The 27,301-nt window shown below is 39.2% G+C and overlaps 1 protein-coding gene across 2 annotated transcripts in view; it reads left to right on the plus strand.

The window, feature by feature from the left end:
- Positions 1-27,301, plus strand: part of NFKB1 (nuclear factor kappa B subunit 1) — a 58,199-nt gene that overhangs the window by 16,638 nt on the left and 14,260 nt on the right. Inside the window, exons 4-14 of one of the 2 annotated variants that reach the window (XM_058025378.1) lie at positions 3,108-3,148; positions 5,465-5,563; positions 12,650-12,798; positions 14,309-14,472; positions 15,221-15,379; positions 16,993-17,097; positions 18,949-19,040; positions 19,600-19,738; positions 22,197-22,319; positions 23,258-23,344; positions 24,244-24,441. In XM_058025378.1, coding sequence (XP_057881361.1) covers positions 3,108-3,148; positions 5,465-5,563; positions 12,650-12,798; positions 14,309-14,472; positions 15,221-15,379; positions 16,993-17,097; positions 18,949-19,040; positions 19,600-19,738; positions 22,197-22,319; positions 23,258-23,344; positions 24,244-24,441 — 1,356 coding nt within the window. The remainder of the gene's footprint in view (positions 1-3,107; positions 3,149-5,464; positions 5,564-12,649; positions 12,799-14,308; positions 14,473-15,220; positions 15,380-16,992; positions 17,098-18,948; positions 19,041-19,599; positions 19,739-22,196; positions 22,320-23,257; positions 23,345-24,243; positions 24,442-27,301) is intronic. The other variant, XM_058025379.1, reaches the window with a different exon arrangement.

Below are 27,301 nucleotides of genomic sequence, written 5' to 3' on the forward strand. Positions count from 1 at the left end.
CCTCCAGGCTGGAGGACTGCATGTTGTGGTTCTTGGCCTCCCAGCTGCAGCAGTGCCAGGCAAAGCACCAGGGAAACTCCTGTCAAAACCTGGCTCTTGGCAGCCGTGAGAGCCCTGCCTGTGTTAGCGCCAGCTCCATGATCGTGTCCTTCAGCCTCTCTGTAGGGCAAAAGTAGAACATAAGCTATGCATTAAGTAATGTTCCTTCTTGTGGCTGTTCAACATTTAACAGGGGGTTGCTCCTTAAACAAGAACTTAAAGCAAGCACCTTCCAGGCTGGAGCAAAGGATCATCACAAATCTCATCATTTTTAGTTCCCCTTACAAGGTGTTCATCTTCAGGTTCCTGCTTTTTGTCTGTTGAGACAAAGACAGGCCTACTGATAGAAACAAAATATTAGAAACTGCTGTGTGCAAAACACTAAACGTGTTTTCTTTTCCCCATGGGAGAGGATGACAGAAAGAAGGAATCACACATAGCCAGTGTTTGGCTGTGTAATGTGCCTCTGGAAAGTATTCAGAGTTCAGTGAAAACAGCTATATGAGACCTTTCACTAATAAAATCCTTTTTATAATCAAAACAATATGCCATTTATGCATGGATCTTTCCTTGAACATTGCTGGTTTATTTTTAAGTAGCATTTCAGATATTATGAGGTGCTTTGCATTAGAATGCCTTCTCTGTACTGTTATTTGTGTCTGGTTCAGATGCTATACCAGAGAATTACTTAGCCACTGTTAAAAAAAAAAGGAAAATCTTTAGTCATGGAACCCAAAGGTTAAAATAAGACCTCACAAAACTGTTTTAAGTACATTGCTATGTTATTTGCATAATGTGGCTTAATGATAACAGACATCTGATTTGGCTTTGTACATTTACACTGCTTCTTTTTTGCACTTTTCTAGTGCTGGTATATAAAGCATGATTTTTTTAATCAGCATATTTGTATGCTTTTTAAAACCTTTTTTTCCAAGAGGTCAGAATAACCACAGTCCTAAGTTTTCAATTTTCCTGAGTTTTCACAAGGAAAACCATTTCAGTGGTATGAAGCATTTTTCTTTAGTTTTCCAATGTGCCAAGATAGTGTATATGCCTCTCTTAGGAGTTTGAATTTCCTTATTCTGAGGAAAAGCTGTAACTTGAGTGTGATGTGTCCTGGGAGACTTCTGCAGCCATTTAGCCATTGGATAAAGACACTTCTTTTCTGGCTAATGTTTGAGAGAAAGCAATAGTATTTTGTGCTAACCCAACAGGTATGTCTTGAAAATGAATTCCTAAGAGGAGAAGAGCCAAAGAACAATTACTTGGCAGATCATGTCCTGGAGGCTTGGTTGAAAGTTGAACTACACACTGTTGTATTTTAGGTGCATTATTTCTGCCAATGCCCGGAAAATACATGGCTTCTGGATTGTTAAAATATAACTTTACCGGTGCCTAAAGCATGAAGAGAGTTAGAGGGCTGTGAAAAGAGGTTTTAAATTTAAGTGCTGATACATTGCTTAAACCTAACTCAGCTAATTTTGACTCTGTTACAGACAAAAATTGAAACACAAGGCCAAAGCTAAATATTACTCTGCATCTTTTAAAGTTCCTGAGGTCCAAACTGTTTTTCCTGCTTTGTAATGCAGGATTATGTGTATATGGTCTTGAGGCATTTGTTTTCCACGACTTCAGGAAGCACCGTTTACTTTTTCAAAGCAAAGTACAATTGATGCACTTGAGAATGAATTTATCTTTAAATGTGCATTTGTTGTGACTGCTAATATTTGCAATATAACTTTGACATGAAGTTAGTTCAGTTGCTGAGTCAGCTAACTGCTGTAGCAGAATACTAATTTCATCTATTGTGTATTTTTTCAAACTTTCATGTTGAGAGAAGCTTGTTCAGTAAAGATCTGTGCTTGACTCCTTGGCATTAATACCTTTAGCAGAGTAGAACTGATAATACAGAAATCCAACAGGAATATGGCTGGAAAAATATTACTTAGTTATTCCCAGTGAAGCTGTCATTTGGGGTCTACTTTGAAAACAGGTATTTTAGCATTGAAATACAAATCATCTTGACTGCTTAGCAAGAGAGAGGAAAGTAATCATAGCTCTTGGAACTGTTGTTTTGAGACTCATCAGTGGCTTGCATTTTAAGAGGTGTTTAACAGCCATCCACACAGAGAACTTTCCTTCTTGATGTAAATAATCTAAATTATCAGAGTTGATCATTGATCAGGTGATGAGTGCTTAACTCTGGTGGCACTGAATTCTCATTGGATTTAGGGCCTACTCAAAAGCTATATAAACTGGTGAATTTTGCATGAGGTTTATAGTAGGAAGTTAACCTCTGTATGAGAATGAAAGTTGTTTAATGAAGCCTTCTTTAAAAGACATAAATAGAATTTTAGTAGGACATAATCCTATGTATTGGCACCATGCTCAATCAAAAGAGAGTCTGTATTTGTAGTCAAATTGAGTGTATTCAGTGTTTTTAGAGGCCCAGCAGAACACTCTATTTAAAAGTGTATCTGAAATTATTAAAAGAATGTAAATTGTTTAGTCTTCTCAATTCCAGGATTTTTTTTAAAGCAGTTCTGACTGTTCGGGGCGTGTTGAGACAGCTTGAATTCCTCCTGTATTCCCATGCCTCAGAGCTTCCCATTGGCTGTCTCCTGACTTTCAAAAGCCCCTATTGTGTAGGAAGCCCTGGGGCCAAAAGCTGGTGAGTGTAGTCTCTAGAGCCCAAGGGGTTTAAATACAGAAGTTAACCTTAGCTCAAGAAGCCAGGCTGCTGTCAGTGGCAAGGGAACGATCCTATTCTTATTCACCATTGCAAGTTTTAACTGAGTGATCAGTTGTCCATTTAGGCTCTCTGAGTAAAATTAACTTTTTTTACTTAATCTTCCTCTTCTTATACTACTGATCTTTAGTTGGGAGTAACAGACTGACACACAATTAAATAATTTATTGAAATTTAAGTTCAGAAGAGACTTAGACGTTTTCAAAATTTTTATCTCAAGTAATTCAAGGACAGTATCTTACCCCTACAACCTATATATTCATTATAGCAATGGAAATATAATTTCTATTAATACTTTTCTTTCTTTCTTTTATTTTAGCAGATGGACCGTATCTTCAAATCATAGAACAGCCAAAACAGGTAAGAACAAGACTACATTTTGAAAATGTCCAAGGTAGCTGTATTACTACATTCAGCTTTGAATAAACTTATGACTTAAGTAAAAAAGAGTACAGAAAAGTCTGAGCTCTCAGAACAAATGTGGCACTTGAAATGAGGAGTTTTAACTCTTACTTTTGTAGTTAAAGCATTTCCTGTTTTGTTCTGTGTTCTTTATCTCTTTCTGGAAGTGTCATAATACAAAAAACCAATCCTAAGTGTTTTAAAAATATGCCTTGCTAAGTATAGATTCTTCATCTTAGAAGTGGCTGTTTCAGTACCCCAGTATTTGGAAACATAAACTAGTAGATCAAACACAGAAGATTTTTAGGATTTATTTCATAGTTTTTGAAATACAAGAAGTTAAAAATAAAAACACTTAATTCCCAAGTTGCAGGAACTTCTGACTTGTGTTTTGTTGTTGTAAAGAAATGCAGTTGTCCTTTGAGATTATTTTTGTTATGGTTGTCTGTTTTGAATAATCAAAGAAAAATGAAGATAAGTACTCCAATGAAACTTTTTTTTCTGTTAGGTAGCAAACAGTGACCTATGCTCCTCTAACTGCAGAGAAATCATTTCAATGCACTGGTTAGTTTTCATGCAACTGATGTGCAACTAATTGCTGGGTGAAGATTGCCCTGAAGTGTGCCTGGGTATAGTTCCCCTTTGGCTGGTGGCACCAGCTATTGCAAGGATTCCTCCTGAAGCTGTTATAGTATGGAGGTGCCTTTTCTGTCTGTCCCAGTGAATTCACCAAAATCCTCCCTTATAGAGCCGTTCAGTAAATAGGGGAATACAGTGGCTAAAAGCTGTCCCATCCTCCTCTTGGTCTTCTGCAGAACCATATTGCAATCCATTCTTCCTGGCAGGAGGCAGTGGAGAACACTGGTTTCAATCACACACCAAAGACATTTTTGTGCTGGAGCGTCCCTCCAGGAATAGGGCTCTTCATCACAGCACTGAGTGGAACAGCAGTGTACTGTGAACTCTTGGAAGAATATGCTGCATCTTCCTCATTGTTTTGAGTTCATCCCAAATCAGGCCATGCCTGCAGTGCACAGTCCATAAGGAGAAACCTTTGTTCCCACGTGTGACTTGTCAGCAAGGGGCTCCTCTCGTGGGGTACCCATATGGGAAGCTGGGCAGGGGCTTATAGCAGGGTGGTGAGGGTGATCCATCAGCAGAGTGATGGGTGCTGACTGCAGAGGGTGATCTGCCTTTCACAGAGGTTGCTTTGCCTTTTGATCAACACACAGAACTCTGGGTCACTCAGTTCACCGTAGAAAGACAATTGGTTAGGTCTGAATAAAAGTCATAAAAGTTTACATTTGCTTGGTAAACAAGTTCTTAGCTTTAGTGAGATAGGTACTGAAGCTTCTGCTTATGGAGTAATTTTAAGGCATGTTGTTCACTTTCAGCTAATACAGACTTTGAATTCAGAGTGGTCTACTACTAGAAAGAAGCTGAATGGTTCTTGGAAAAGGCTACAACATTAACTGGTGCTATTTGGACACTGGGACCCCTATATAAGATGGAAATTTTGCCAGAACTTGTAGGCTTGGAGAGTAGATCTGAAAGCAAAATTGAGGAATACATTAAATATATTGTTAAGTAGAATTAGTTACCAGACACCTTCACTTAAGAGTTGCATCTTTCATGGTTTATTGATTGCCATGTAAAATAAAGGGGATATTCAACAATGGAGTTGATGGAGAGCTGTGTTCTGGACTGGTTTTCAATATCCTGCAGTTCTCTAAAGTATATTCAGATATCTATTTATAGACATCTGTAGCTGAGATGAAAAACAGCCAGAGTCCCCTGAAGCTTTCGTGCTGTTTCTGGATTTCACTCAGAGATTCGGCTTTCATATGTTTTTCCCAGCAGGAGGAAGTGTTTCTGTTTCATCCCTGTACTTTCATTTATGGTACTTGGGCTTCCTTATTATTTGTTTCGATTTTGTCTACTTAGCAGTCTTGGGAGAGAGTATCTGGTCTTGCATTCTCTACATGTGAATTTTTATCCTATTTTAAGAGTATAAGTAGTTCTCTGTTTCAAAGTATCTTCACTTAACCAAAAGAAAAATATGAGGTTGCTGCTGAGCGTTAAAATGAAAATAGAAGAGGTTCTCGAGGGCTGCAGTTCAGCGATGCTTTGTTAACCAGCATTTCATGAATGAACAATTGTAACTTTTCCATTTGGGCAAGCCTTGTTTGTGGGTGTGTTCATCTCTGTGTGTGCTGTTTCTCTTTTGGCTCTGTTTCTGTACAGCTTTCAAGTTTCTTTTCCTTCGTTCCACAGAGGGGATTTCGTTTCCGATACGTGTGTGAAGGGCCTTCGCACGGTGGACTTCCTGGTGCTTCTAGTGAAAAGAACAAAAAATCATACCCTCAGGTCAAAGTAAGGACATAAAACATTAATGCTGCAAAGTCAATGCCAGTGTCGTCATATGCGTGTGTATAGGGCCTTATTGCATAGCAACATACATTTGTATGAAGTTGCTCAAGACAGACTACATTTCAATCCCGACGTTCACATTTGATTTTGACAATAAAGTTGTCCTAAGATGTGTGGGTTTGTTTTGGCACTGTTTTAATCTGCCAGCAGTTGAACAGTAAGTTATCTGCACCTACTACCTCACTGCCATTGTGCAGACTAATGGAGCTCTTCCTTAAGGTACAGTTTTAGCAAGGCTTGAGCTGCTCTGTTGCTCCATTTCCATTGCAAAGCATGAGTCTGTTTAGTTATTCCATTTCACTCTAGGATGCTATATGCCAAGTTTTCCTTTTTTTCCTGTTCATGTTACTCCTTATTCAATATCAATATCTAACATATCAACTCCTTATTCCTTTCTTAGGAACTTAATTCCTTTAAAGTAACGTAGAACCTCTGATTTTAATAGGAACAATGTTATGTTCAGGTGTTCACTGAACTTTTTTGTGGGTTTGTTTTTTTCCCTCTGGAAAAGAAAAATTAAAATATGTTAATCAAAGAAATGTTCTATGGAGGCTTAGTATGAAGATTAGAAAAGTGATTAATCTTTCTGGGACTGGAGGATTGTATTTGCCTATGTTTCTTGCAGGCAAATTTTTTTTCTGTGGAAGTGTGGAAGACCTACACTGTGTCTTTTCAGTATTTTTAACTTAAAAGCAAGCCTTGGTCTTCTTAGTACATTACATATTTGAACTGATGCACTACAAATTCTCATGAGGAGCAGGGTTAATGTATTCTAATACTGGTGTTATTTCTTAATATATTCTAATCCTGGTGCTCTCTTATGCCTTTATGGGGAAAGAAGGGGAGGGAAGAGTGGTAAGCAATAAACCTCTGCCTTGGTGTGTGCCACTCCTGGTTGTTCTCCTCAGTGTGTGTGTGTAGTTTGTCTGCAGTTCGTGGGAAAGGCTGGAGTTTGGAACAGTTGCATCTCCTAATGAACCAGTGTAAGCATAACATCATGGAAAATAATCAGCACTGGCTGAGGTAGCCTAGGCTGATAGTTTTGTGAATTGAGAAGAAGCTGGGAAAGCTGATTTCATATAGCCTTGCAAAACTCTTAGGAAAAATTACTAGCCCAGGCAAATTATCTACTTGCTTTTTTCTTTCCTGTTTTGACAGTAATGATGAACCAATGAATGTAATTTCACTGGAATGTTCAGATATAAAATCATTTACTTCAGTTGAGCCAGATCTTTGGATTCTGATCCAATCTGCAATGATAATAATACAAGTGATACTTTATAAAGGTGTGGTAGGTCACACAATAGCATGACAAGGAGTTAAACGGGAAATGGAATTTCTCCTTGAGTAAACTAGAAAGCAAAATGTTCTTTGGCTTTCCATCAAACCTTCTAATTTCATTGATCATCACTTTTTAATTTCATCTATAGCTTACACACACACACACAGATCCCTTCCCTTCCCTCCCATCCCACTGTGTGCATCTGGGTTTTTTTCCCCAGTACAAATCCCCACATGGCAACACCTGCTGGGAGAGGCTGGCAAGGGAACACAAGTAAATTCCTCAAGGCCATGGCTTGTTAGTGCCTGTTCTTGATTCAAGTGGTGCCAGGAAAGACAGAAGTGTTTCACACCTTTTCCTGTAAGTCTTTTCTGTGTTTTGTCAGAATGTACTCACTTTGGCTTAAATGAGCAGAGCACAATTGAAAATTGCAATTTTTTTGTTGCGTTTGGGTTTTTTGTTTTGGTTTGGTTTTATAAATTTTATTTTTATTTTTTGGTGGTTTTTTTTTACTCTCATGCCAATGTTTTCACTATAAGACGACAGTAGTTGATCACAGTGCAGTGAAAGGACAGTAGCATGAGCTTTGGCTGTACTGTAAAAAAAGGAAGTTTTGTGACAGATCTTTAAACCCTTGGCCATGGTGTGGTCAGCGCAGCTCACACTGGGATCTGCTTTGTGAGAGTTTGGCCAACTCTCTCAAAATTACTAGTACCTACCATGGATGTCCTGAAAATAGACATCCTCTGCGGGCAAAAAACCATTGCAGTCTCCCTGCTCTGTTTTCATAGGATCATGGATTGGAGGCCAAAACGAAAACACATTTATGGGATGTGACCTCTTGCATAATGTGGACTGTTCAATTTCACCCTTTTTTTTTTTCCTCCCTGCACTGTCACTAACTCGTAACTAAGCTGGAACACATCAAGACATATCTCTCACATAAAGGCTAGCGTTTTGAAGACTTTGCTATGTCTCTAAGCAAGGTATTTTGGTATTTAATTGCATGTTTAACCTCTCCCTCTGCAGTATATTAGTAGATGGTGTAGGTCAGGAGTTAATGTAGCAGTTCTGCAATGCCAGTCTTTACACTTGAAACAAATTTGCACTGGTCAGCAAGGTGGAATTGGAGTAAAACCTCTTGTTTAATGGAACAGTCCTGACTAATGGAGTCTAGATAACATCAAAATCTAGATCCCATAATATCAAAAATGAGATTCATTTATCTTAATGATTTGTGGACTTACATTCCGTTGCTTAGCCCTGTCTTTGCTAAGAGTAATCCTAATATGTAGAAAACATCTTGCATATTCAGAGGATTCTATATAACTTTGTGTGTTATTATGGAGAGCAGAGAAGTTGTAGATAATAAAGATGTTACAATGAAGTTATGTTTCATGATTGCAACTTAAAATTCTTCATTTAAATTTCATTTTCACTCACTTAGTGTAAGTAACACAGCACTGGAAAATTCTACTGTCTAGAACAGTTGAAACCAAAGCTTATTCATGAACTGCTTATTAATCATTACTATTTTATCCAGAGGAAAAAGCAATCAGTAGTATAAAAAGAAAGGATAAACCAGCAAAGTCTAATATTATCACCAGCATACTTAACTATCTAAAGTATTTTTATTTATAATTTGCTTGGGTTTCATATATTTGAAAAAATGTCAGAAAACTCATGCAGAAAATTTCCACTGTCCTTCCACATTCATCATGTGTGCCCTGATCTTGCATGCTGCTGTTAGTCTGGGCAGTTCCATGATTTACACTGAAGTGCTTGTTCCACTTCTAGGTGTGACAAGAACTTGCTGAAAACAGCAGAGTGAAGGAAATGTCCTGAATTTTCATCTCCTCGGGGGCAAATCTACGTGGGTGGCTGCAGTCTGTAGTTCAGTGTTCTTTGTGAGCTGGATGTAAATGAGCTCCAGCCCGGAGTTCAGAGGTGTGCCTGAGCTAAAGAACACCATCTCTCTGCACTAGAGTTTGGGCACAGAGCTCTTTGGCTTGTGAACTGGAGCTGCACACCACTTAGGCAGCCCTGGACCCAGGCACACCAACAGAACTGCCCAGCCAGTCTGTCCTGGGGCTATTCCAAATTATACCTCAGTCTGGAGATAAGAGTTCTTCTTAAAATCTGGGATTTCAGCACGTTTACTTCGAGTTCAGGAGGAGAATTTATGGAAAATTACTTTGCTGATGAGCCTTGGTGACAAAAGGAGCATATTTATTTGCTTTTCCCCCTGTCTCCAATAGGAATTAAATGTAAAGTGATATAGACTGCTGATTACAAGTCCAAAAAATCACCCAACAACTGAAATAAGGAAAAAACATGAGACAAGAATAAGCAGACTCTTTGGTATAAATCTTTACCCCTCTTAAAAAGCTACTGAATCAAATTCAGTGAGATTTGAGCTTTTTACTGGTAAGGCTGATTTAGCTAAATATGAGGCACTGAATCACTTTAGAAGCTCCGTATTTTTGCCATTAGAGTGACCTCAGAGTCAGAGGATCAGATCTTCAGCTCCCATTGGTTTAAATTACTCTACATGGCTTTTTCTTAAGCCTTTTAAATAAGTACTCAGCTGCCTACATGATTTGTACCACATCTGAATATTTTGTGTTTAATTAGCAACTGAAAAAAGAGAGATACTGCTCTGTAAAAACAAGCTGTTCATAAAGAGTGAGTGATTCCTCATCTTTGGAACACTTCTTGTACAAGGCTACGTGCCTAGGACAGCAGTAGTGACACTCTGAAGGACAGGCAGGGCTGGAGCTGCAGTTTTTCAACAAAAGGATTGGAAGGAGAAATAGGTGCTTTTGTAATGCTGGTGTTGTAGGTTTAATGTGGCTTTTTCCATCATTTGCTCCTGTTGTTGACCAATTAGTTTCGTTTCTTGCTTGTAAGAGTAACTGGAAAAAAACATCTTTGAAGTATGAAAATGTTCTTATAAAGTTGTTGTAAAGTTTTGGAACCTATAAAAATTGGCTGGGATCTGGATTGCAGGAGGACATGAAATAACTGAAAAAAACTTTCTACTCTTGTTTTGAAACTGACTCAATTTCGAGTTCACAGGATCCTGTTAATCTTTCAGACAAATCTCTCAAACAGAAAGAGCTGATAAATGTAAGCCTGCAGCCTTTTAACTTTATCAGATCAATTGAATGCTGCTTCAGATACAGGATGTAATCAAGTATTACAGCTATACTCTACCCAGGAACTCCTTCTTTTATTTTTTCCCTTCACCTTTAATTTTAAGTTCAATAGCTGTTTTCTGGATCACAGCTCTGATTTTGAGCCATACAGCATCCCCATGCTATCTCCTCCTCATGCTGAGTCTGTTTTTGTGTCAAAACCATAATCCCTCTTCAGCATTGTAACATACCTTCTACCTTTTCAGGCCTTTGACAGGGTTTCATAAGTGCAAACCTGGTAGTTACTTTTATGCCTTAGTGCCAGAATTGATTTAAAATTATTCTGAAATTATGGCGTGATTCAAGGACATTGAAAAGTTATTTCAGACTTAATTTATGGTACATAAGGATATTTAACCACTCAGACTATTTTCCTGGGCACCAAGTTTACCCCAAGTGACTCAAAATCAAGAAGGAAAGTCTGTCTATAAGAAATAAAGTTAGGAGATGTTCAGAGACATTATGTCCCCTTTGCAGCATTGGGCATCAGACTGGATGACAAAAATAGTCCTTTCTTGCCTTATGACCTACATAAGGTATTACGTTTTAGGAGCCCTTTTGTTTTTCCCCTGGGAGGGAGAGACTGCAAAGATCATGCTGAGCTGAGTAACAGGGCAGATTGCAATCTGGTTACCACTGCAGTTCTGTGCTGAGCTTTCAGGGGCTGGAAAGTCCTTGTGTGCAGCAGTCCTGCCTCCAGTTTCACTGTGGTTTCTACAGCTGATGGAGGATTGTCTTGAACTTTTCTGATGTGACACCAGAGCATCGATGTTATTCATAGTGAATATAGCACTGCAGATGTGCTGGGAGCTTTGTAGTAGGGAAAGGCTTATTGAGTGAGAAGTAAAATGAAAAGAATTATTTTAAAGCTACCTTTTTGAAAAGTTAATTGTAGCAGTGGTGGTGACATACTGTAACACTGAATGCGTGGTTTTTATTTTCAGATGACGTTGTGAAAGGTACATAAATATTTTCTCCCTGCTGGTAAATGACAGAAATAGTCCAGCAGTGATTATCCTGCATCTCTGTACTGTTTCAGTCCAGATTTCAATGTGGAAACAGGAGGGAAGCATCAGCCCTCTGTCTTGTATTTTAGAAACTGCCACTTGTAAAATGCACATTACTGCAGCATTATACAGTTAACTAGCAGGAGTGGGTAATGAGAGGGCTTTTGCACACCTGCTCCTCCTGGAACTACTTTTTCATAGTTGGGATTTTTTTTTTTTGCTTTCAGCAGTGAATAGGAAGGCAGGGAGGGCACGAACTGTACATATGCAAAGTGTTTCAGCTGTGATGGAATGGGTTCAAGAGAGGGGTTAACTGGAGTGAAGGAAGCTAGTAGGACTCAGTAATGGGTGAAATCGAGGCAATCCCTCGCTATCAGCATTTTATCAACAATATAACCTTAAATATTCAGTTCATCACTGATTCATCACTTTAATGTTTATCGTGATCCTTTAATGCCTTGGTTGATTAGATCTATATGCTGCTATAATACAAAGAACTTGGCCTAAGGCAAATTAGAAGAAAAATTAGAGGAGGAGGGGGAAAAGCCCAACATTGATAAAAGGGTTAATTAAGTGAATTGGAAGGGAAGGTAATGTTTGCTTTTTAAAAAGTGGGGTAATTTTATGTTCAGCATAATTTGAAAGTGGTGCATAACCCACAACAGCCTTGGAGTATTACTGCCTTGGAGTGAGGAAAGAAAATAAAGTTCTAAATAATATATGTAAAGCAAATAACTTACCAGTATGGTATGTTATTAGTAATTTTAGATGTGTTTTTGAGGCATTGTTTTTTATTAAAAGCTGTTTAAAATGTATGGTGATTAGAAACTGTGCAAAGGGAAAAAAAAAGCTTTGTAGGCTTTCAGAGTTGGGTATATGCTAGAAAGCACACAGTTTATCATGGTTCTAGTCCAGCAAAATCCTAGGTTGGAATTTATGGCATATCCTTGTGTACACTTAAGGGAGATATTTACTGGACTGAGTAATACGTCTTGATGAAGTACATGAGCTAACAAAATGCCTGTTAATATAGAATTTATTCAGTGTAAAATCTACCTGAGGAGTCCAATATTGTAATGCGGCCAAAATGTTTTCTAACAATCATAATGTTTAAAAGTAATTTTCAAAGTCTTTCTGAATTGGGCAAAACAGTGCAGGGTTTTTAGTTTCATTTTCTATATGCTTCTGAATGGGTAACAATACTTATTGTGAATTCAATGTACTGATTGAAACTTAAGGAGAGCAGTGTGGACTAAATGGCCAGAATGTAAAAGTGAGATTCATGTTTTAAGAAACAGATGAGTCTTTCCTTTAACTTTTTTGGTCAGTACTTCTGCCAATTGCATATCAAGTTCAATTGCAAAAGAGATGATCTGGTACAGTTAGTTTGCCATTTGTATTTCATGAGGAAATGCATACACATTTCTCCCATGTAAACTTGATTGTACTTAACTGACAGAAAATGCTCACCTGGAATCATCACTTGTTTCATTTTAAAAAAACAGTAAGCAAACCATCCCACTTTCTTCATATTTATTTACAGATCTGCAATTATGTTGGACCTGCAAAAGTAATTGTCCAGTTAGTAACTAACGGGAAATATGTCCACTTGCACGCTCACAGCCTGGTGGGTAAATTCTGTGAAGATGGAGTGTGCACGGTTCTCGCAGGACCCAAGGACATGGTTGTTGGGTAAGTCTGGGAGCTCCTCTGCAAACCTCAGCTCTGGGGGGAGCATGAGGACTCTAAAAAGCAATACAGAAATACTCCTGAGAGGCAGCTCTGGGGAGCACTCGTCTCCACGCTCTGATCTCTGGGTTTTTTTATATCATAAAAAAGAAAATTCAATGGGGTTTTTGTTCACCTTTTTAGAATTTTCCCTAAGCAAGCTAAATTTATTTAAGTAACTAATTTTTTACTTAGAATTTTTATAGTTTTAATCTCTTGGTGTGCAGTCTAAATTTGTCTTGTAAGTCCATTCTTTAAAATGCAAGGAGGTTTGATCAGAGAAGAGACTAAAATTAGTGTTATCATTTTGTCACCTCTTTGGTCAATATTTTACTTCTATTGAAACCTGTCAATAGAAATGTGATGGAAAGCATTAAGAAAATAGGATTAGTAAATTTGAAATTAATGCAGGACGGGTATAAACATGAAAATACTGCATAAGTCAAAATTGTAAAGTTTAAAGCAGAAAGATTATAGTGAAATTGCAGTTGGCCTGTTCTTGTTTAATTTGAAAGAATAATTGTTTATATCAGTAAATGGAGGTGAAGCTCCCAACCGTGTTTTGAGGCTTAGATCAGGTTTCATGCTGGCTGTGAGTTTTAGTTCTGTGATCTCAAGAATGTCTTTGTTGGTGAAGATGATGAAGTTTAAAAAGCTGAGAAGGTTGGGAGAGAGAGATTCTTTTAAACTGTAACTTTTGATGTCCAAGCCCAGTGCACTGACTTTACCGTGCACAACAATTTAAATAGCTTTATTTCAAATGCTCCTTTTCATCTTGAAAAGTTTGGCTCATTTTCTAACCTGTCTTGTTTTTCATCAGATGTTTAGAACCAGCTTTCCTGTCCTCACTTGACCCCCATGAAAATTGAGTTATTGTCTTGTTTTCATACTTCCAAATCTAATTGATTTTTCAATATGCCAGCAGATTTTTACAAAAACACACCTTGTATTTTGGATATTTTTATTCAAATAGATACCCAAACTATCTTGCAGAATGACCAGAGCCTTCCTTAAAACATTTTATTTGTAAAATACCGCACTGTTTTCAGCTTCTTAGCTTGCTCTCCAAACCATTTTCAACAGATGGAGCATACTCTGAGCAGTTGCTCTGCTTAACAGACACATAGAATGACATATTAATGTCATTGCCAACACACAGCAAACAAAGTGTGACTACCAGATTTTCCAACATTTTGTAAGTTGCTTTCCCAGTGGAAGTCTGAAACCTGACAGATTACTGTTTATGCCATAGGAAAGTGCACCTACATGATTGCTGTCATAGAATGGTGCACATTTTACATGTTTTGTCATCTCGGCTGAATTTTTCTGGATGGAAAATTCTCCTTCAAACACTAATAGGGTCTAAGTAAACCTGTAGAGTCCTTCTGTAGACTTGGGTTGTGTAATTGCCTCTGGTAAGAGAAAGGCTGCCTGTAAGTCTGGCCTAAAGCATTCCCCAATCAAAATTTGGCAGGTTTGCAAATCTTGGAATACTTCATGTCACGAAGAAGAAAGTGTTTGAAACTCTGGAAACACGCATGATAGATGCTTGCAAGAAGGGATACAACCCAGGACTCCTGGTGCATCCAGAACTCAGCTATCTTCAGGCAGAAGGCTGTGAAGACAGGCAGCTAACTGGTATGTGACAATGATGGCCTGGTTTTAATTGGTGTTTTATTAAAAACAGGCTGAGCTTCTGAAAACACAGATTCCTAGCTGGAAAAAGACCTTGTGTAGGACAACAGCCAATGTCTATGTGCATTGTTGCTGTGTTTTAGGGAATCTGAAAGGAGTCTGCTGTCAATGCATGCATGAGAATGGAGAAACTTCCTTCCACAGCTGCCTGTACCAACCTCTGCACCTGTATTCCATTGCTATTCTGTTGAAGAAGCTCTTAAATAGAGTAATTTTGCATTATTGTAGCAAGACATGATATCCTTAATTAACTTAGGGACCTCCTTTTGAGAGCACTGTTTCATTCCACTGCATTTCACCCATATTGCTCTAAAACCTGTGGTCTGCATTGCTTTCAGGCACTGCATAGAGGGGCCAGCTGTCTTTCCATCACTCTTAACACCAGGAATTCAGGTGTCCTTAGGGGTGGCTTCCTCCCTTTTCACAACCTTTATAAACTGAGAGCAGAAAGTAGTAATTTTCTGGCTTTTAATTATATAACTTAAGTAAGATCTGAAGCACAAACTGCCAGATGAACGCAGTACAATTTGAATAGCTGCTCCACGCTACTTAGAAAGGGAAAACCCAATGGATGCTAAACGTAAAGGAAGACATTTCCTCCCTATCCATGCCTTTGGAGGTTTGTTTCTTCTCTCTGTTTTGTTAAGGATGCCCTACCCCTTGTGTTAACTCCTCTGTCTGTGAATTCCAGAACGGGAGAGGGAAATCATCCGCCAGGCAGCCATCCAGCAGACCAAGGAGATGGATCTCAGCGTGGTGCGGCTCATGTTCACGGCCTTCCTTCCCGACAGCAACGGCAGCTTCACGCGCAAGCTGGATCCCGTCATATCCGATGCAATATATGACAGCAGTAAGTATATTTGGCTTTAATCACTTCTTTAATCAGGGGCAGGCTCTTGTACACACAGAAATGACAGGTAGATATTGCTGTACATAGACTCATCCAGCCCTGCCTGCCTGGTATTTGATGAAAAACAAGTAAGTAGCCCATGGATAATTAGCCCCATGTCTGTCGATGTACATACAGTGTCATGCTGGTTTTAATAGACGGTGATGCAAGCTATAGAGGAAGATTTTATTTTGCTGTTAGCATGTTTAATCCTGCCACTTTTATTATGAGGATTTTGTAAGTTCTTTTTATATCCATAAGAAGGGCTTGAATTTTACAGAGTTTTCAGTTGCTTTCTGTGACAAAGCGTTATTACACGAGATGTGAGGAAAACAATCACTTTGCTTCTATCTTTGTTGAGAATTTGACGCCTTTCAGTTTTGCAGACCATCTGCTTGTCCATATTTTAAAAGGTAGTGCAACCATTTCCTTTAGATCTGTCAGTATTTTTAGAGCATTCCTCTATTTGTCTTTTTTCTAAGAGAATTTTTTCACTTCATGTTTTCCCCTATGCTGTTAAATTATAGTGACTCATCTTACTTGAACCCTTTCTGCTGCCTGAATTTTCCTTCCTGAGGCTGTGGCATCCCATGTTCTTGATAGTAATTCTGTAATGACTCAGGAAAAGTACCTTTTTTTTCCTTTGTGCATCAGTCATGTCTATATTATTGCTTTTTAAGGACAAAGTCTAGATCAAAATGTACTAAATGCAACTCTTCTGCTATAGTCTGTGCCTTGCTGTTAATTGGGCAATGTAGGTCAAAAATCTTGTCCTAAACTAAGGAGATAAACAAAGGTGACATTTTGTATGCATGTTTCTGCTGTTGTAAGTTGCCACACAGAGGTCAGTTACTAGTTTCAGATCTCCCGAGGTGAATTCTTGATTGCTAATTTCAGAAGATCTTTCTTGGGTTTTGTTTGGGGTTTTTTTTGGATACTTCATTGATATTGACCATTCAAGTCTTCACAGAACAGACATAACCTATGGTAGCATAACTTGCCTGTCACAACTGCTTTCACTTATCAGATGATATTTCTGTCTTGAGGACCAACAGTTGTCTGTAGATGCCTCTACTAGGATCTGTGGAGGTGGGCTTTTTTATCACTGTCCAGTACACTGGCCAAAACCTGGCATGCTTTCGAGTAAGCCACAGTGTCAAGCAAAGCACTGTAGATAGCAAGAAGCAGCTCTCAGGAGTGTCACTCTGTCAGAAAGCAGGGAGGAAAAAGTTGCATTCTCTTGTACGGCCCTGCTGTCAGAAAATGACTACTACTGCAGGGTGCTGGATGCAGGTCACTGCTGGGTTACCTTGCTAGTGCAGTAATTGTGCTGCAGTGGCTGGGACCTTATTTTGTAGTTCACAGTTCAGTCAAAGCTTAGGAGATACGAGATTGTCTTTCATATGGAAAGCCCTTGATTTATTAATATTTAAAAAAACACAGACAAATTCAGGTAGGTTGTATTGGAAGCTTGTCTTTCTATTGCATTTCTGTGTGTTGTGCTTGGTTGTGTTTTTTGAAGTCTAAATCTGTTACAAAAGTAAGCAGGTTTTTTTCATCTTCCCTTTCAACAGAAGCTCCCAATGCCTCCAACCTAAAAATTGTAAGAATGGACAGAACAGCAGGGTGTGTGACAGGAGGGGAAGAGATTTACCTGCTCTGTGACAAGGTTCAGAAAGGTAAGAGTCATGAGTGAGGCACACCAGAGTCATTGTGAGGCACACCAGAGTGCATCTGGAGTGCACTAAAGCCTCCTGTGCTCTCTTTAGTGTTGTCCCACTCCAATAGTGCAGCGGGATTTGTAAGCACTCAGCCTTTCTGGAAGTCAACGCAGCAGTCCAGAGATTTAATAAATCAAAAAAGTCTATTGCAAAGCAAATTCAGTTTTTCTTGATCATCTCTGTTCTTCTCAAGTTTCTGCCCTTGCATGTGTTTTGGAATTTTGAGGGGTGGTGGGTGCTGGGTGTGATGTTCAACTCCATTAACTCACACCTGCTCTGAATTATTCTAAAGGTCCTGATTTATTATTAAGTTCCTGATTGTGAAGAGTAAGTATGAGTATTCTCATGGATGGGAGCTGAAGGTGTTCAGTACTGCTACTAATAACTTCATTTTTATGTACACACTTATGGTAGAGGTTACTCAGTGTAAACAGATACTTCTGACAGGTTCATTTTCAGTCTCTGCTCATGTGAGACTGTGAGAATTCAGCAGTGTGGAAGCAGTGTGGACACTTTGGTTTTTATTGGAAGATAATGGTTAAATGTGGTTTGTTATATTTGGGCTAAGTAAAAAAGAAAAAAATATGGGAGTGAGGGAGATCCTTTGTATTTTTCAGCTAGAAGTAGTACTTGGGACACCCTGGTGTAGATTACATGGTAGAGTGGGTGCCTTCTTCTCATCTACTTGGAAACAGTCCCTGCTCATATTGTTAAAACCACTTTGACATTTTGCATTGGTGCAAGCTGTCGTTTTCCATCTCTCTTTCTTCTAAATGCCCTTCTACCATTTAGGGAAGAGGGAAAGCTTTGGGGGCTTTTAGGGACTTTGAAAGAACTATTTTCCTTTAATAGTGCATCTCCCCTCTGCCATTGGGAGGACTGAGATAAAACGCAACTCTTACGCACAAAATAAATAAATAAATGTCTGACTCAGTGGAAGCCCTGAGGTGGGGTTTCCCCTCAGCCAGACTGGGGTTTCCCCTGACCTCACTGCCTTCAGAAACCTCCTGCCTGAAGGAACTTGAGCATGCAGGACAGCGGGACTGGAAGTGGTGGTTCACAGTCTTGAGACTAGCAGGTGGGGCACCTGCAGGGGAAGCAGTGTGTCTGCTGCAGAAGCCTGTCCTGCATCAGTCACCCTAAGAGACAATAGGCTTTTTCTGGCTTTTTCTCATGGGAGTGCTGTGGAAGGAATTTACTGGTGAGATGCTTTTCCTAAAAACATAAATAAATAAATAGAAAGAGAATGAAAGAAGAGTTGTTCAGAGGAGCAGAAGCCAAATGCCATGTTTCTGGCCTGTGCTGTTGGAGGGTGAAGGATCCCCGCTGCCGGCTCACACCTCCCCAGTCTCTGAGCTGCAGCTCCACCGTGGCACTCTGCCAGCAGCAAGCGGAACTTGAACTGTGGCACTTCAGGTTTTGCTACAGTTTTTTGAACTGAAACTGTTGGAGGAGAGAGGGTGGTTTCTACATTTCATGCTTCAAGTTCTCCCCTCCTTACATGTTTGTTCCAAATAAGGCTCCTCTGGAATGTTTTATAACCCTAGAATAGGAAGATGATGTGAACCTAGTTCTCTTTTTACAGCTCAGTAAATAGCAACTAGAGTGAAGTCATTAGGATTAGGCTGATGTAAATTTGATGTTAAAAATGTGTTTTTTCTGCTGTTTTCATAAAACAGATAAAGATAATTGATGTATTGTGTAGTATTTTCATCCAAGAAGTAAGCATTTTGATACTTATCTGAAATAACCATAGCCAAAGGTTAAACAAATGCACAAACATCCCAGTGTTACTTTCATTCTTTGCAGATGATATTCAGATACGTTTCTATGAAGAGGATGAGAATGGTGGTATGTGGGAAGGCTTTGGAGATTTCTCTCCTACAGATGTACATAGACAGGTAAGTAACAGAGCGTTTGTCCTTTGTTAATGATTCTCCTACCTCTGTAAGCTAGGATTATATTATAGTTTGTAAATTATGTAAAAGCATCTGTATCCCATACTGACCTCCTCTTTGAGTCATTGCTTTCTAACAAAAAGACATCTGTTAGATGACTGAGACTACAGTGCAAGGATATTAGGAGAAAGGCCCATTGCTTTAACATGCACCCCCTGTAAAATGGGATAAGACATATAAACAGCTCTGAGAACTCCTGTGAACACGCTGAGAAAGCCACAGAAGAGATGCTAAAGGATGAGGGGGCAAACAGTGTAGTACTGACATATGGGATGTGGCAGCACTTAGCATGGCAGTTCTGTCTTTCCCAAAAGGCTTTAGGAGTCAATCTCAGAAGTGAAACTGAAAGCTAAAATGGAATGTTATTGTTGTAACAGCCCTTTGCTCTGAGCTTTGCCTCCTGAGCCGTAAACCAACGCCTTCAAAATAGTGCAGATGCAAAAGCCAAGTTGTCAAAAGCCATGCTGTGTGACAGATATGCTTGTCTTTGTTTCCTTCACAGTTTGCTATTGTGTTCAAAACACCCAAATACCGAGATGTCAATATCACAAAGCCAGCATCTGTATTTGTACAACTGCGTAGGAAATCTGATCTAGAAACAAGCGAACCAAAGCCTTTTCTCTACTATCCAGAAATCAAAGGTAACTCATTAAACCCGTTCTACAGATTGGGAAGGGAAACTGTAGGGTCCCTAGGAATGCTTTTAATAAGATAGAACTGGTTGGGTGAGGAATTTTTGGTTTTAGCTGTTATTTTTAGAAAATGTATTTGCCTCCTTGTTTTGGACAGAGTCAATATGCAGTGTGGTAGGTTTATAATGTGTTTTGTAGGTGGTGGTGTAGGACTGGTAGGCAGTAAATCCGTGCATATTTTCCGAGTGAGGCTTGTTCCTTGCAGATTCCCTATATGCACTCATGCCTGTCCATACAGTAGATGGCACTCTTCCTCTGAGTTTCTGCCAAATAATACCTGAAGAGATTTTACTGTCAGTACTCTCAGTTGAAACCTGAAACCACAACCTGTTTGGTGTCTGGTGGAAAAGGCACATATTTTATAGTTCTCACCCTTTACCATCATGCCAATGTCACTGATGTTTCTGTATTGTTCAATTGCCTGTACTAGTTTAGTAAGCCCTAGATATTTCTTGTGCAAGCAGGGAAAATGCTATTTCAATCTCTTGTTTAAAATTTTAGTTGCTTAGAAGAAGTAGAAGAATTGGTATTGGATCTGCTTCCTAAATTAGTAGTTAAAAGAAGTTTAATCAGTAGATCTGTGCTCTTTGAAGTCTGTATTTCAAGTGTTGGGAATGACATTGGTAGTCAAGCTTTTAAATATCAATAATGTTGATGATATGGAAATGCCTTGAGGCCCAAGTCATAATTGGTGTTTCATTGTATTAAGATTATCTTTCTGCTTAGGAGTTACCTGCCTGCAGGTTACACTACTGAATTCTAACCTTGAATGTTTTCTGTGCCTAAAGTAGAGCTGTGTTGAAATAAATTCCCTGTCAGAGTGTCTAAAATAAATGTGCATTAGTGGTGAGAGACTCAGGACAGCTGAGGTGGGCGTGGTGGTGGTCCAAGTGAGTCTACTTCACAACTCACAGAATAAAGTAGCACAAAGCATGAATTCACAAAAGCTTCCAGAGTTGCCAGAGGATTTCTTCTTGGTAATGATTTCAGGAACCTCTCGCACAAGTGTTAAGGGAAGTGAAGTGTTCAGCTGCAGAGCAAAATTGCCAGACTTGAAGCAAACCTCTTTTATGTGCCTCTTAATTGAGTAAAATTAATTCAACATTGTGTGCATTTTCAGATCCCCTATACAGCCTCATCAAGAAATTACCATTTAGGAACCATTTATATAACCCTTGTTGCAAATGTTCCCACAAACTTAGACCCATGTATGTTGATTTTTTTGTGTTTCTCTGACTAGATTGCTCTCTAGGGTTTTCTCTTCCCGTCAGTGTGAGTATGCCTGATGTGTGCATGCATACATACTTACACATCATGTGTACCTGGAAACAATGCACGTGGCTTTGTCAGTGTACTGGCTCATGTGTTCAGCTGTCTCATCTGATGCACTGACTGGTGTCATGCATTTCATGCCATAACTGTGCATGAAATTTCTTTTTGTCATATGGCTGTTGAAAACTACTAGATGGTTTAATGAGCAAATGATATTTTGTTCTTTTCTCAACATTTCTACTGGATTTTAACCCATGTAATGTTTGCATCCCTATTTTTGTAGCTCTTCATGACATTTTCACTTTCCCCAGTCACTGGGATAGTCCTTTTAAACTTTGTGGTTTGTTTTCCAGAGGTACTAAGTCTTATTTTGTATTTACACTATAAAATAAGTTTAGGCTTTTCTTTTCTCCTGCTGCTCAGCATGGTTTGACAGTAATATGTCTCTGCCTGAAAATAAGTTGTCTTTGTTCTAGTGGCTGTTACGGTATTTTAAGTAAATTATTTCAAGCAAGCAGAGTTTTCACCATTTCTTGCCATCCCTTAAACAAAAGTTGAAAAGGCACTGCAGGTACTCTGCACTGTTGAAACTCAAAAGTGCCTTGTGATCCTCTGATAAGGCTCCATTTCTGAAGCAGATTTGCTTGGAAGAAGAGCCTGTGCTTATATTCCCCAAAGGCAAATTTTCTTCAACAAATTTGGTGTTTGGAGCACTTGCTGATTCATGACTTGGCTTAGACACTGAAGAATTTTGGGGCCACTGATCTGCAGGGCTCTCAGTACATGAGACACTTTTGAAGGAAGCTCTGAGCCCCTCAAGACATCCCCATATGTGTCCCCTGAGTCTGAGCACAAGGCAGTGACGTGGCTGAAGAGACCAAGCCAGGCCCAAGCTGTGCTGCTGGTCCGACTGTGGACTTGGCACTGGCTTGTTCTCAGAAGAATTCTCTCTGCTCCAGTATGTACAAAGATTTTGTGCTGTTTGGAGCTTGAGGAAGGTTGACTCTTCTACCACACTCTGCATTGTCCTTAGTCCTAGTAACTGTAGTGATGCTTTCTGTATGCACACCCTGTGTGTGCTGTGCCTGCCACCAGCAGGACTGACTCCCTGTTCTCTCTGTTCCTTCCATCCCAGATAAAGAAGAAGTGCAAAGGAAACGGCAGAAGCTCATGCCCAACTTCTCCGATGGCTATGGTGGGGGCAGTGGCACTGGAGGTGGTGGCATGTATGGAGGGGCAGGTGGTGGTGCTGGCTCTGGTAAGGCAGCAGTTTTGGGCAAAGAGGGAAAAGGGCTCTCCTTTGAGAGCAGGACAGATGTTTATGCTGACTTTTAAGATGTAAAGAGGATTTTGTCTCCTAGGTGTATTAGACCTGACTGTTGCCTTTATTGTCTTCACTGTTACTCAGTTCAGTCAAGCATCTCCTTATTCTAAACACTTCATCATCCTGTTTGCCTTCCCACTTTGGGAGCTTTGTGGCATCCTAGGGCCTTGGAGGTGCTGAAATTCATGAGACAGCTCAGTTCACTATCATTGTGGGTGTCTAAACTTAAACAGGTTTTGAACTGTTTCTTGGACCTCAATTGGAATTCGGCAAATTAATTCAGTACAAAGAACTGTTAAAAAATTGGAGATGCTCTTTAGTAAATTTTCTACTGTGCTTTATCTGTTGAAGTCAGAGTATATCTCATATGCAGGATTGTGAGAGCATTGCTTTAGTTCTTGCAGCTGAGCATTAAAAATTTTTAGGTCAGCAAATGTCACCTGAACCACAACCCTTTTTTTAGAGCAGGGAGTAGAGCAGCATTTTTCAAATTGCTACATGTGTTGCTGGCAGCACATGTGTAGCATAACACCAGAATACAAATATGTTGTAATCACAAAGATTCAAAAGCACAGAGGCAGCTTGTGATGTCTCTGTTGCGTTTCAGAGGAAAGACATAGCAATACTACATTTGTGTGGTGTTGTGGATGTTGGGGTAGACAGTGTCACTAGCAAACCACCTAGAATTTCTTTAGATTTTTGAAGGGGTAGGGGAAAGCTCATCTTTAGCCTGGAAAATTAATTGCATGGAATAAAGCAGAAGGTACAAAGAAAACAAAAATTCAGTTCTTTAGGTTCATTGTTCTTTTTGATGGATGTAATCATTTTTAGGATGTAATTCTATTGATTCTTAATCTTTCTCCATTCTCTAGGGTTCAGTTTTCCTTCATATGGATACTCTGCTTTTGGAGGGATGCATTTCCCTGGCGCAACCAAGTCCAATGCTGGCATGAAACATGGTAACAGCATAAATGCCTTTTTTCCAACAGTTGAATTGAGTTTGACCTGTATTTTTTTCTACAGTATGATCCAAAGTGTCAGGCAGGTCTAGCAAAGTGTGCTGGAGAGGGCCTCTTCTCAAACCTCTGACAGCAGAGGGGTTTGTGTAGCTTATACTGCCCTGCTTCTCCTTTTTCCTCTCCAAGTGTAGTTTCTTTTTACTGTGCAGTCCTGAGAAGCAGTGACCAAAACCCCTCCACGTGCTTCTGTATTCGGTGTATTGTTTCAAGCAGCAGCCCTCTTGCTTGCTTGAATGTGCTAATTACAAATGACCCAAGGACTAGACCACAGAAAATGTATCTTCCTGTGTTGCCACAGTCTGGTATTACCGTGTAGCCCAGAGAAATCAATAGAAAAGATTAAGTTAATAATAAGGATACTCTTGGCTTCCTAAAATAGGAAGGTAATTTCAGATGTACGTGTTGATTACTCTGTAGATATTTCCAGAGTCTCGGGTATGAATTTGCTGTTAGAAAAAAAAATATGTCTGAATAATTCCACTGGATTTTGTGTGAGTACTTCAGTACTCACAATCTTGTACCATGAAAAGAGAGGTAGATCTGTTGTAATATATAAAAGTTTATTTCTAAATTAGAGGCTGTCAAAGACTTAACATCACTTTAGGGCAGTCACATCACTGTGTCTGTCCATGTGTGTTGGCATCTGGAATATCATTATTCATGAGTTTAGTGATAAGTTTTAGATTGAAGTAAAGATTGAAGTAAAGATTGAAGTAAAGTGAAGATTGAAGTAAACTTTTGTGTTCATTTTTCAGGGTTTGGTTTTGTCTAGTTGAGTTTTACCATTTGTATTAAAAAAAGCAATGGTACTGAACATTAATTATTCTACTTTTTATTAGAAGGTCTATCAAATTGCACAGCTGAACAAGACAGAAAGAGCTGTGATAAACAAAATGACCAATGGGGCATGAAATGTGATGTGAAGATGGAAGCTGTGGAGAGCACTGAGAGCAGAACATCTGCTGTTCATAAGAAAAAGGAGGATTCTGGTTTTTCCTGTAAGACTGAAGTGAGCGAAGCAGATTGCAGGTGGCAGGGTAAGTGAGCAAATAAATCTGTTTAGGGTAAATCAAACTGAAGTACTGCAAAGCAATCAGTAAAGGTTTGGAAACTCCAAAAATGTCTGTTCTCAGAACATGAAAATTCCCCAAGATCTAAGGTCCATCCCTATACCTAGTTCTGTAGATAACCTTCCACCTTTCTATTGCCACTGGACACTTAAGCTTCTGCTGGTCATGCAAGGAGATGAGACAGCTTTGCCTGCTGGACATGTTAACACTGCCTTTGAATAAACTTGTGTGAGGAAGGAAGCTGCAAGCAGTGAAGGCACAGGGAATATAATTCAGCAGTTGATATTTGGCTTTTGATATTTGAGAGACTTTAGTGGATGAGTTAATGGATGTTAGCGACTTGCAGTAGGTCTTCCCTGCAACACTGTTGAACTGTGTGCAAAGTATCATTATTGGTTTGAATTTAAAATGTAAAGGTACCTGTTTACATTTGGCAAGTACACAGTGAAATAACTGCAGTAGCAAAGTGTTATACATCAAACTAATGCCTAAAAATTTTTGCTTTTTATGTATTTTTCATATATTTGTAGCTTTGTAGACCATTAATATGTGGTTTTACAGTCCCTGGTATTTCTCCTACCCTTTCTCTTAGATTTTAGAGGAATAAGCTAACCTTCTAACACACTTCTGAAGTACTGTTTAGTCTTATTTTCAAGTAGAGGGCCTACAGAAAGAACATTTTGTTTTCCAATCAGAATCTTAGAAGACATAAAAGAAGTGGGGTAAAGAAGCCCTGGACCAACTCCACTGGTGCAGTACCTGGGGGAAAAACTTCCTAAGCAACTGCTCTCCTAATTGGACAATGTTTGTTATATAGGATAATTTGTTAAACTTAAAAAAACTGTAGAAATCTGTTCCTGGGTGTGCCCATAGCCCATAACTATGCACACACCTGGAAGCTTCTAATAAAGAACTGTTTTTTTTATCTTACCATTTTAATACTGTTGTAAGGGGGTTTGTCTTTTTATTTCAGGCAACAAAGTGAAAGGAGGAGGAAGGGAAGGGTAGTCATCAGAACTGGTTTAGCAGCAGAGTTCTAAAATATATAAAGACTGCAAATCACCCTTTCCCAGACAGCAAGATGTGCATTTCCTGGATTGTTTTGTTGTTTTTGGTTTTTTTTGAACAGTTGATGGACATTTTTGAAGGATTTGAGTAATCATGTTTAGCATTAAAAAAAAATAGTAGTTGGACTAGAGAGACACGGTATAGGTAAGAATTGAGCACAAAGGAATTTCTTGGTTCTGGTTTTTACCAAGTGCAATATGATCTAGACCACTTTTGTTATTCCCTGGATCAGGGAGGGAGCACATTTCCTTGTGTGTGTCAGCCCTGACTGACACTTGCTATTAACAGCTCTAGAAACTTGTGCCTTGAGAATCCAGAGGAGTGGCACAGGAGATGGGCTGTAGTTGTAAACACCTCCAAGGTGGAGCTTCTTGTGGTCTGAGAACAGATGATGCTGAAGCAACCTGCTGTTTGTAGTTTTGGTTGTGATAAGTCCTGTGACTGGTTCAGAGAACAAAATCTTGTGCTGATAAGAAGTAGCAGCAATGTACATTTAGCTGTCATGAGGGAGGGATCTGAATTGTTTACTTGTTTTCCAAACAATTGAGATTGTAGGCAGGAAGCTGACCTTTTTTTTAATCCATTGTAATGGAATGAAAGGAGGCAATTTCTAGCTCCAGATTATACAAAGAATTGGTGCAGAAGAACAGGCTCCATAAAATAGCTACTGCAGGCTAGATTATTTGGTTATTAGACTAAAAGGTACATATAATATTTTGAAGGCTATCTTTCCTGTGTGTTTAATATGGAAAACCAGGGAATTTGAACATGCAGTTCTTAGATCTTTGAAAATACGTATAATGAGAAAAGACTGAACTGCTTAACACCCTTTAACCTGAATATGTATCCTGAATATAATACATTTAGTGTTAAGAAGTAAATAGCAAATATAAATCCATCAGCCCAGGCAAATAGTGCAGGAGCCACAGGGATGTACTGGCCAGAAAAATAAGCACCATGGACAGCTGAGTAAGTCTTTGCCTTACAGCAGTGATGTGTTCCTGTTTATCAGGGACACACTTCTGACCTGGTTAAATGCCTGGTTTTGTGTAGCTGGAAATCCTGGCTATTGTCTCACATGGGGATGTGTGCTTTAAATGACACAGTCTGTTGTACTTGTTTGCACTTTGTAATTCCCAGCCTTACAAGGTTTTATGGAAGAATGAAACTGTTTAAAATACCGGCTGGTTTCAGATGATACTGTCTCTCAGAATGACGCTGTAGTTTCAGAGCTCATCTGTTTCATTTTCACTAGTTTCTTGCTGATACAGAACCACAGAAGTATTGACAGAGCAGCTAGAGTTGCTTTTATCCGCAAATGAGTTTCTTTTCTCCCATTTCTCCCTTTTGCCTCCCCACCATGACAACTTCTCTTTTTGAAATCTCAGTGGGGGCTGCCCATTTTATAATTCTAAAATCAGGAAACAAGTACTAACCATTGCAAAAAGTGAAATGTCTTAAACAGAAGAACACACTCTCTGTGTTACTGCTGTGCAGGCTATACTGCATGATTTGAGTTGGAGAAGGAGTGCAAAGCCCTGCATTTATTCCATAGCTTTTCTCTGAGCTTCTCTGCATTGTTTGATGGGTCACTTAGGCTTCCCGTGCCTCAGCTTCCTCAAGGAAAAATGACTGAGACTTGCAAGTTCCAGATCCAATTTCTGCTCCTTTTGTCTCATTTCACACAACTGCACATCAGTGCTGTTAATTCAGTGCCAGTCAAACCAGAGGGAACTTCCAGATTTGACTGTTCTCAGGG

The sequence above is a fragment of the Melospiza georgiana genome, chromosome 5, assembly GCF_028018845.1.
Source record: "Melospiza georgiana isolate bMelGeo1 chromosome 5, bMelGeo1.pri, whole genome shotgun sequence".
Classification (NCBI taxonomy): Eukaryota; Metazoa; Chordata; class Aves; order Passeriformes; family Passerellidae; genus Melospiza; species Melospiza georgiana.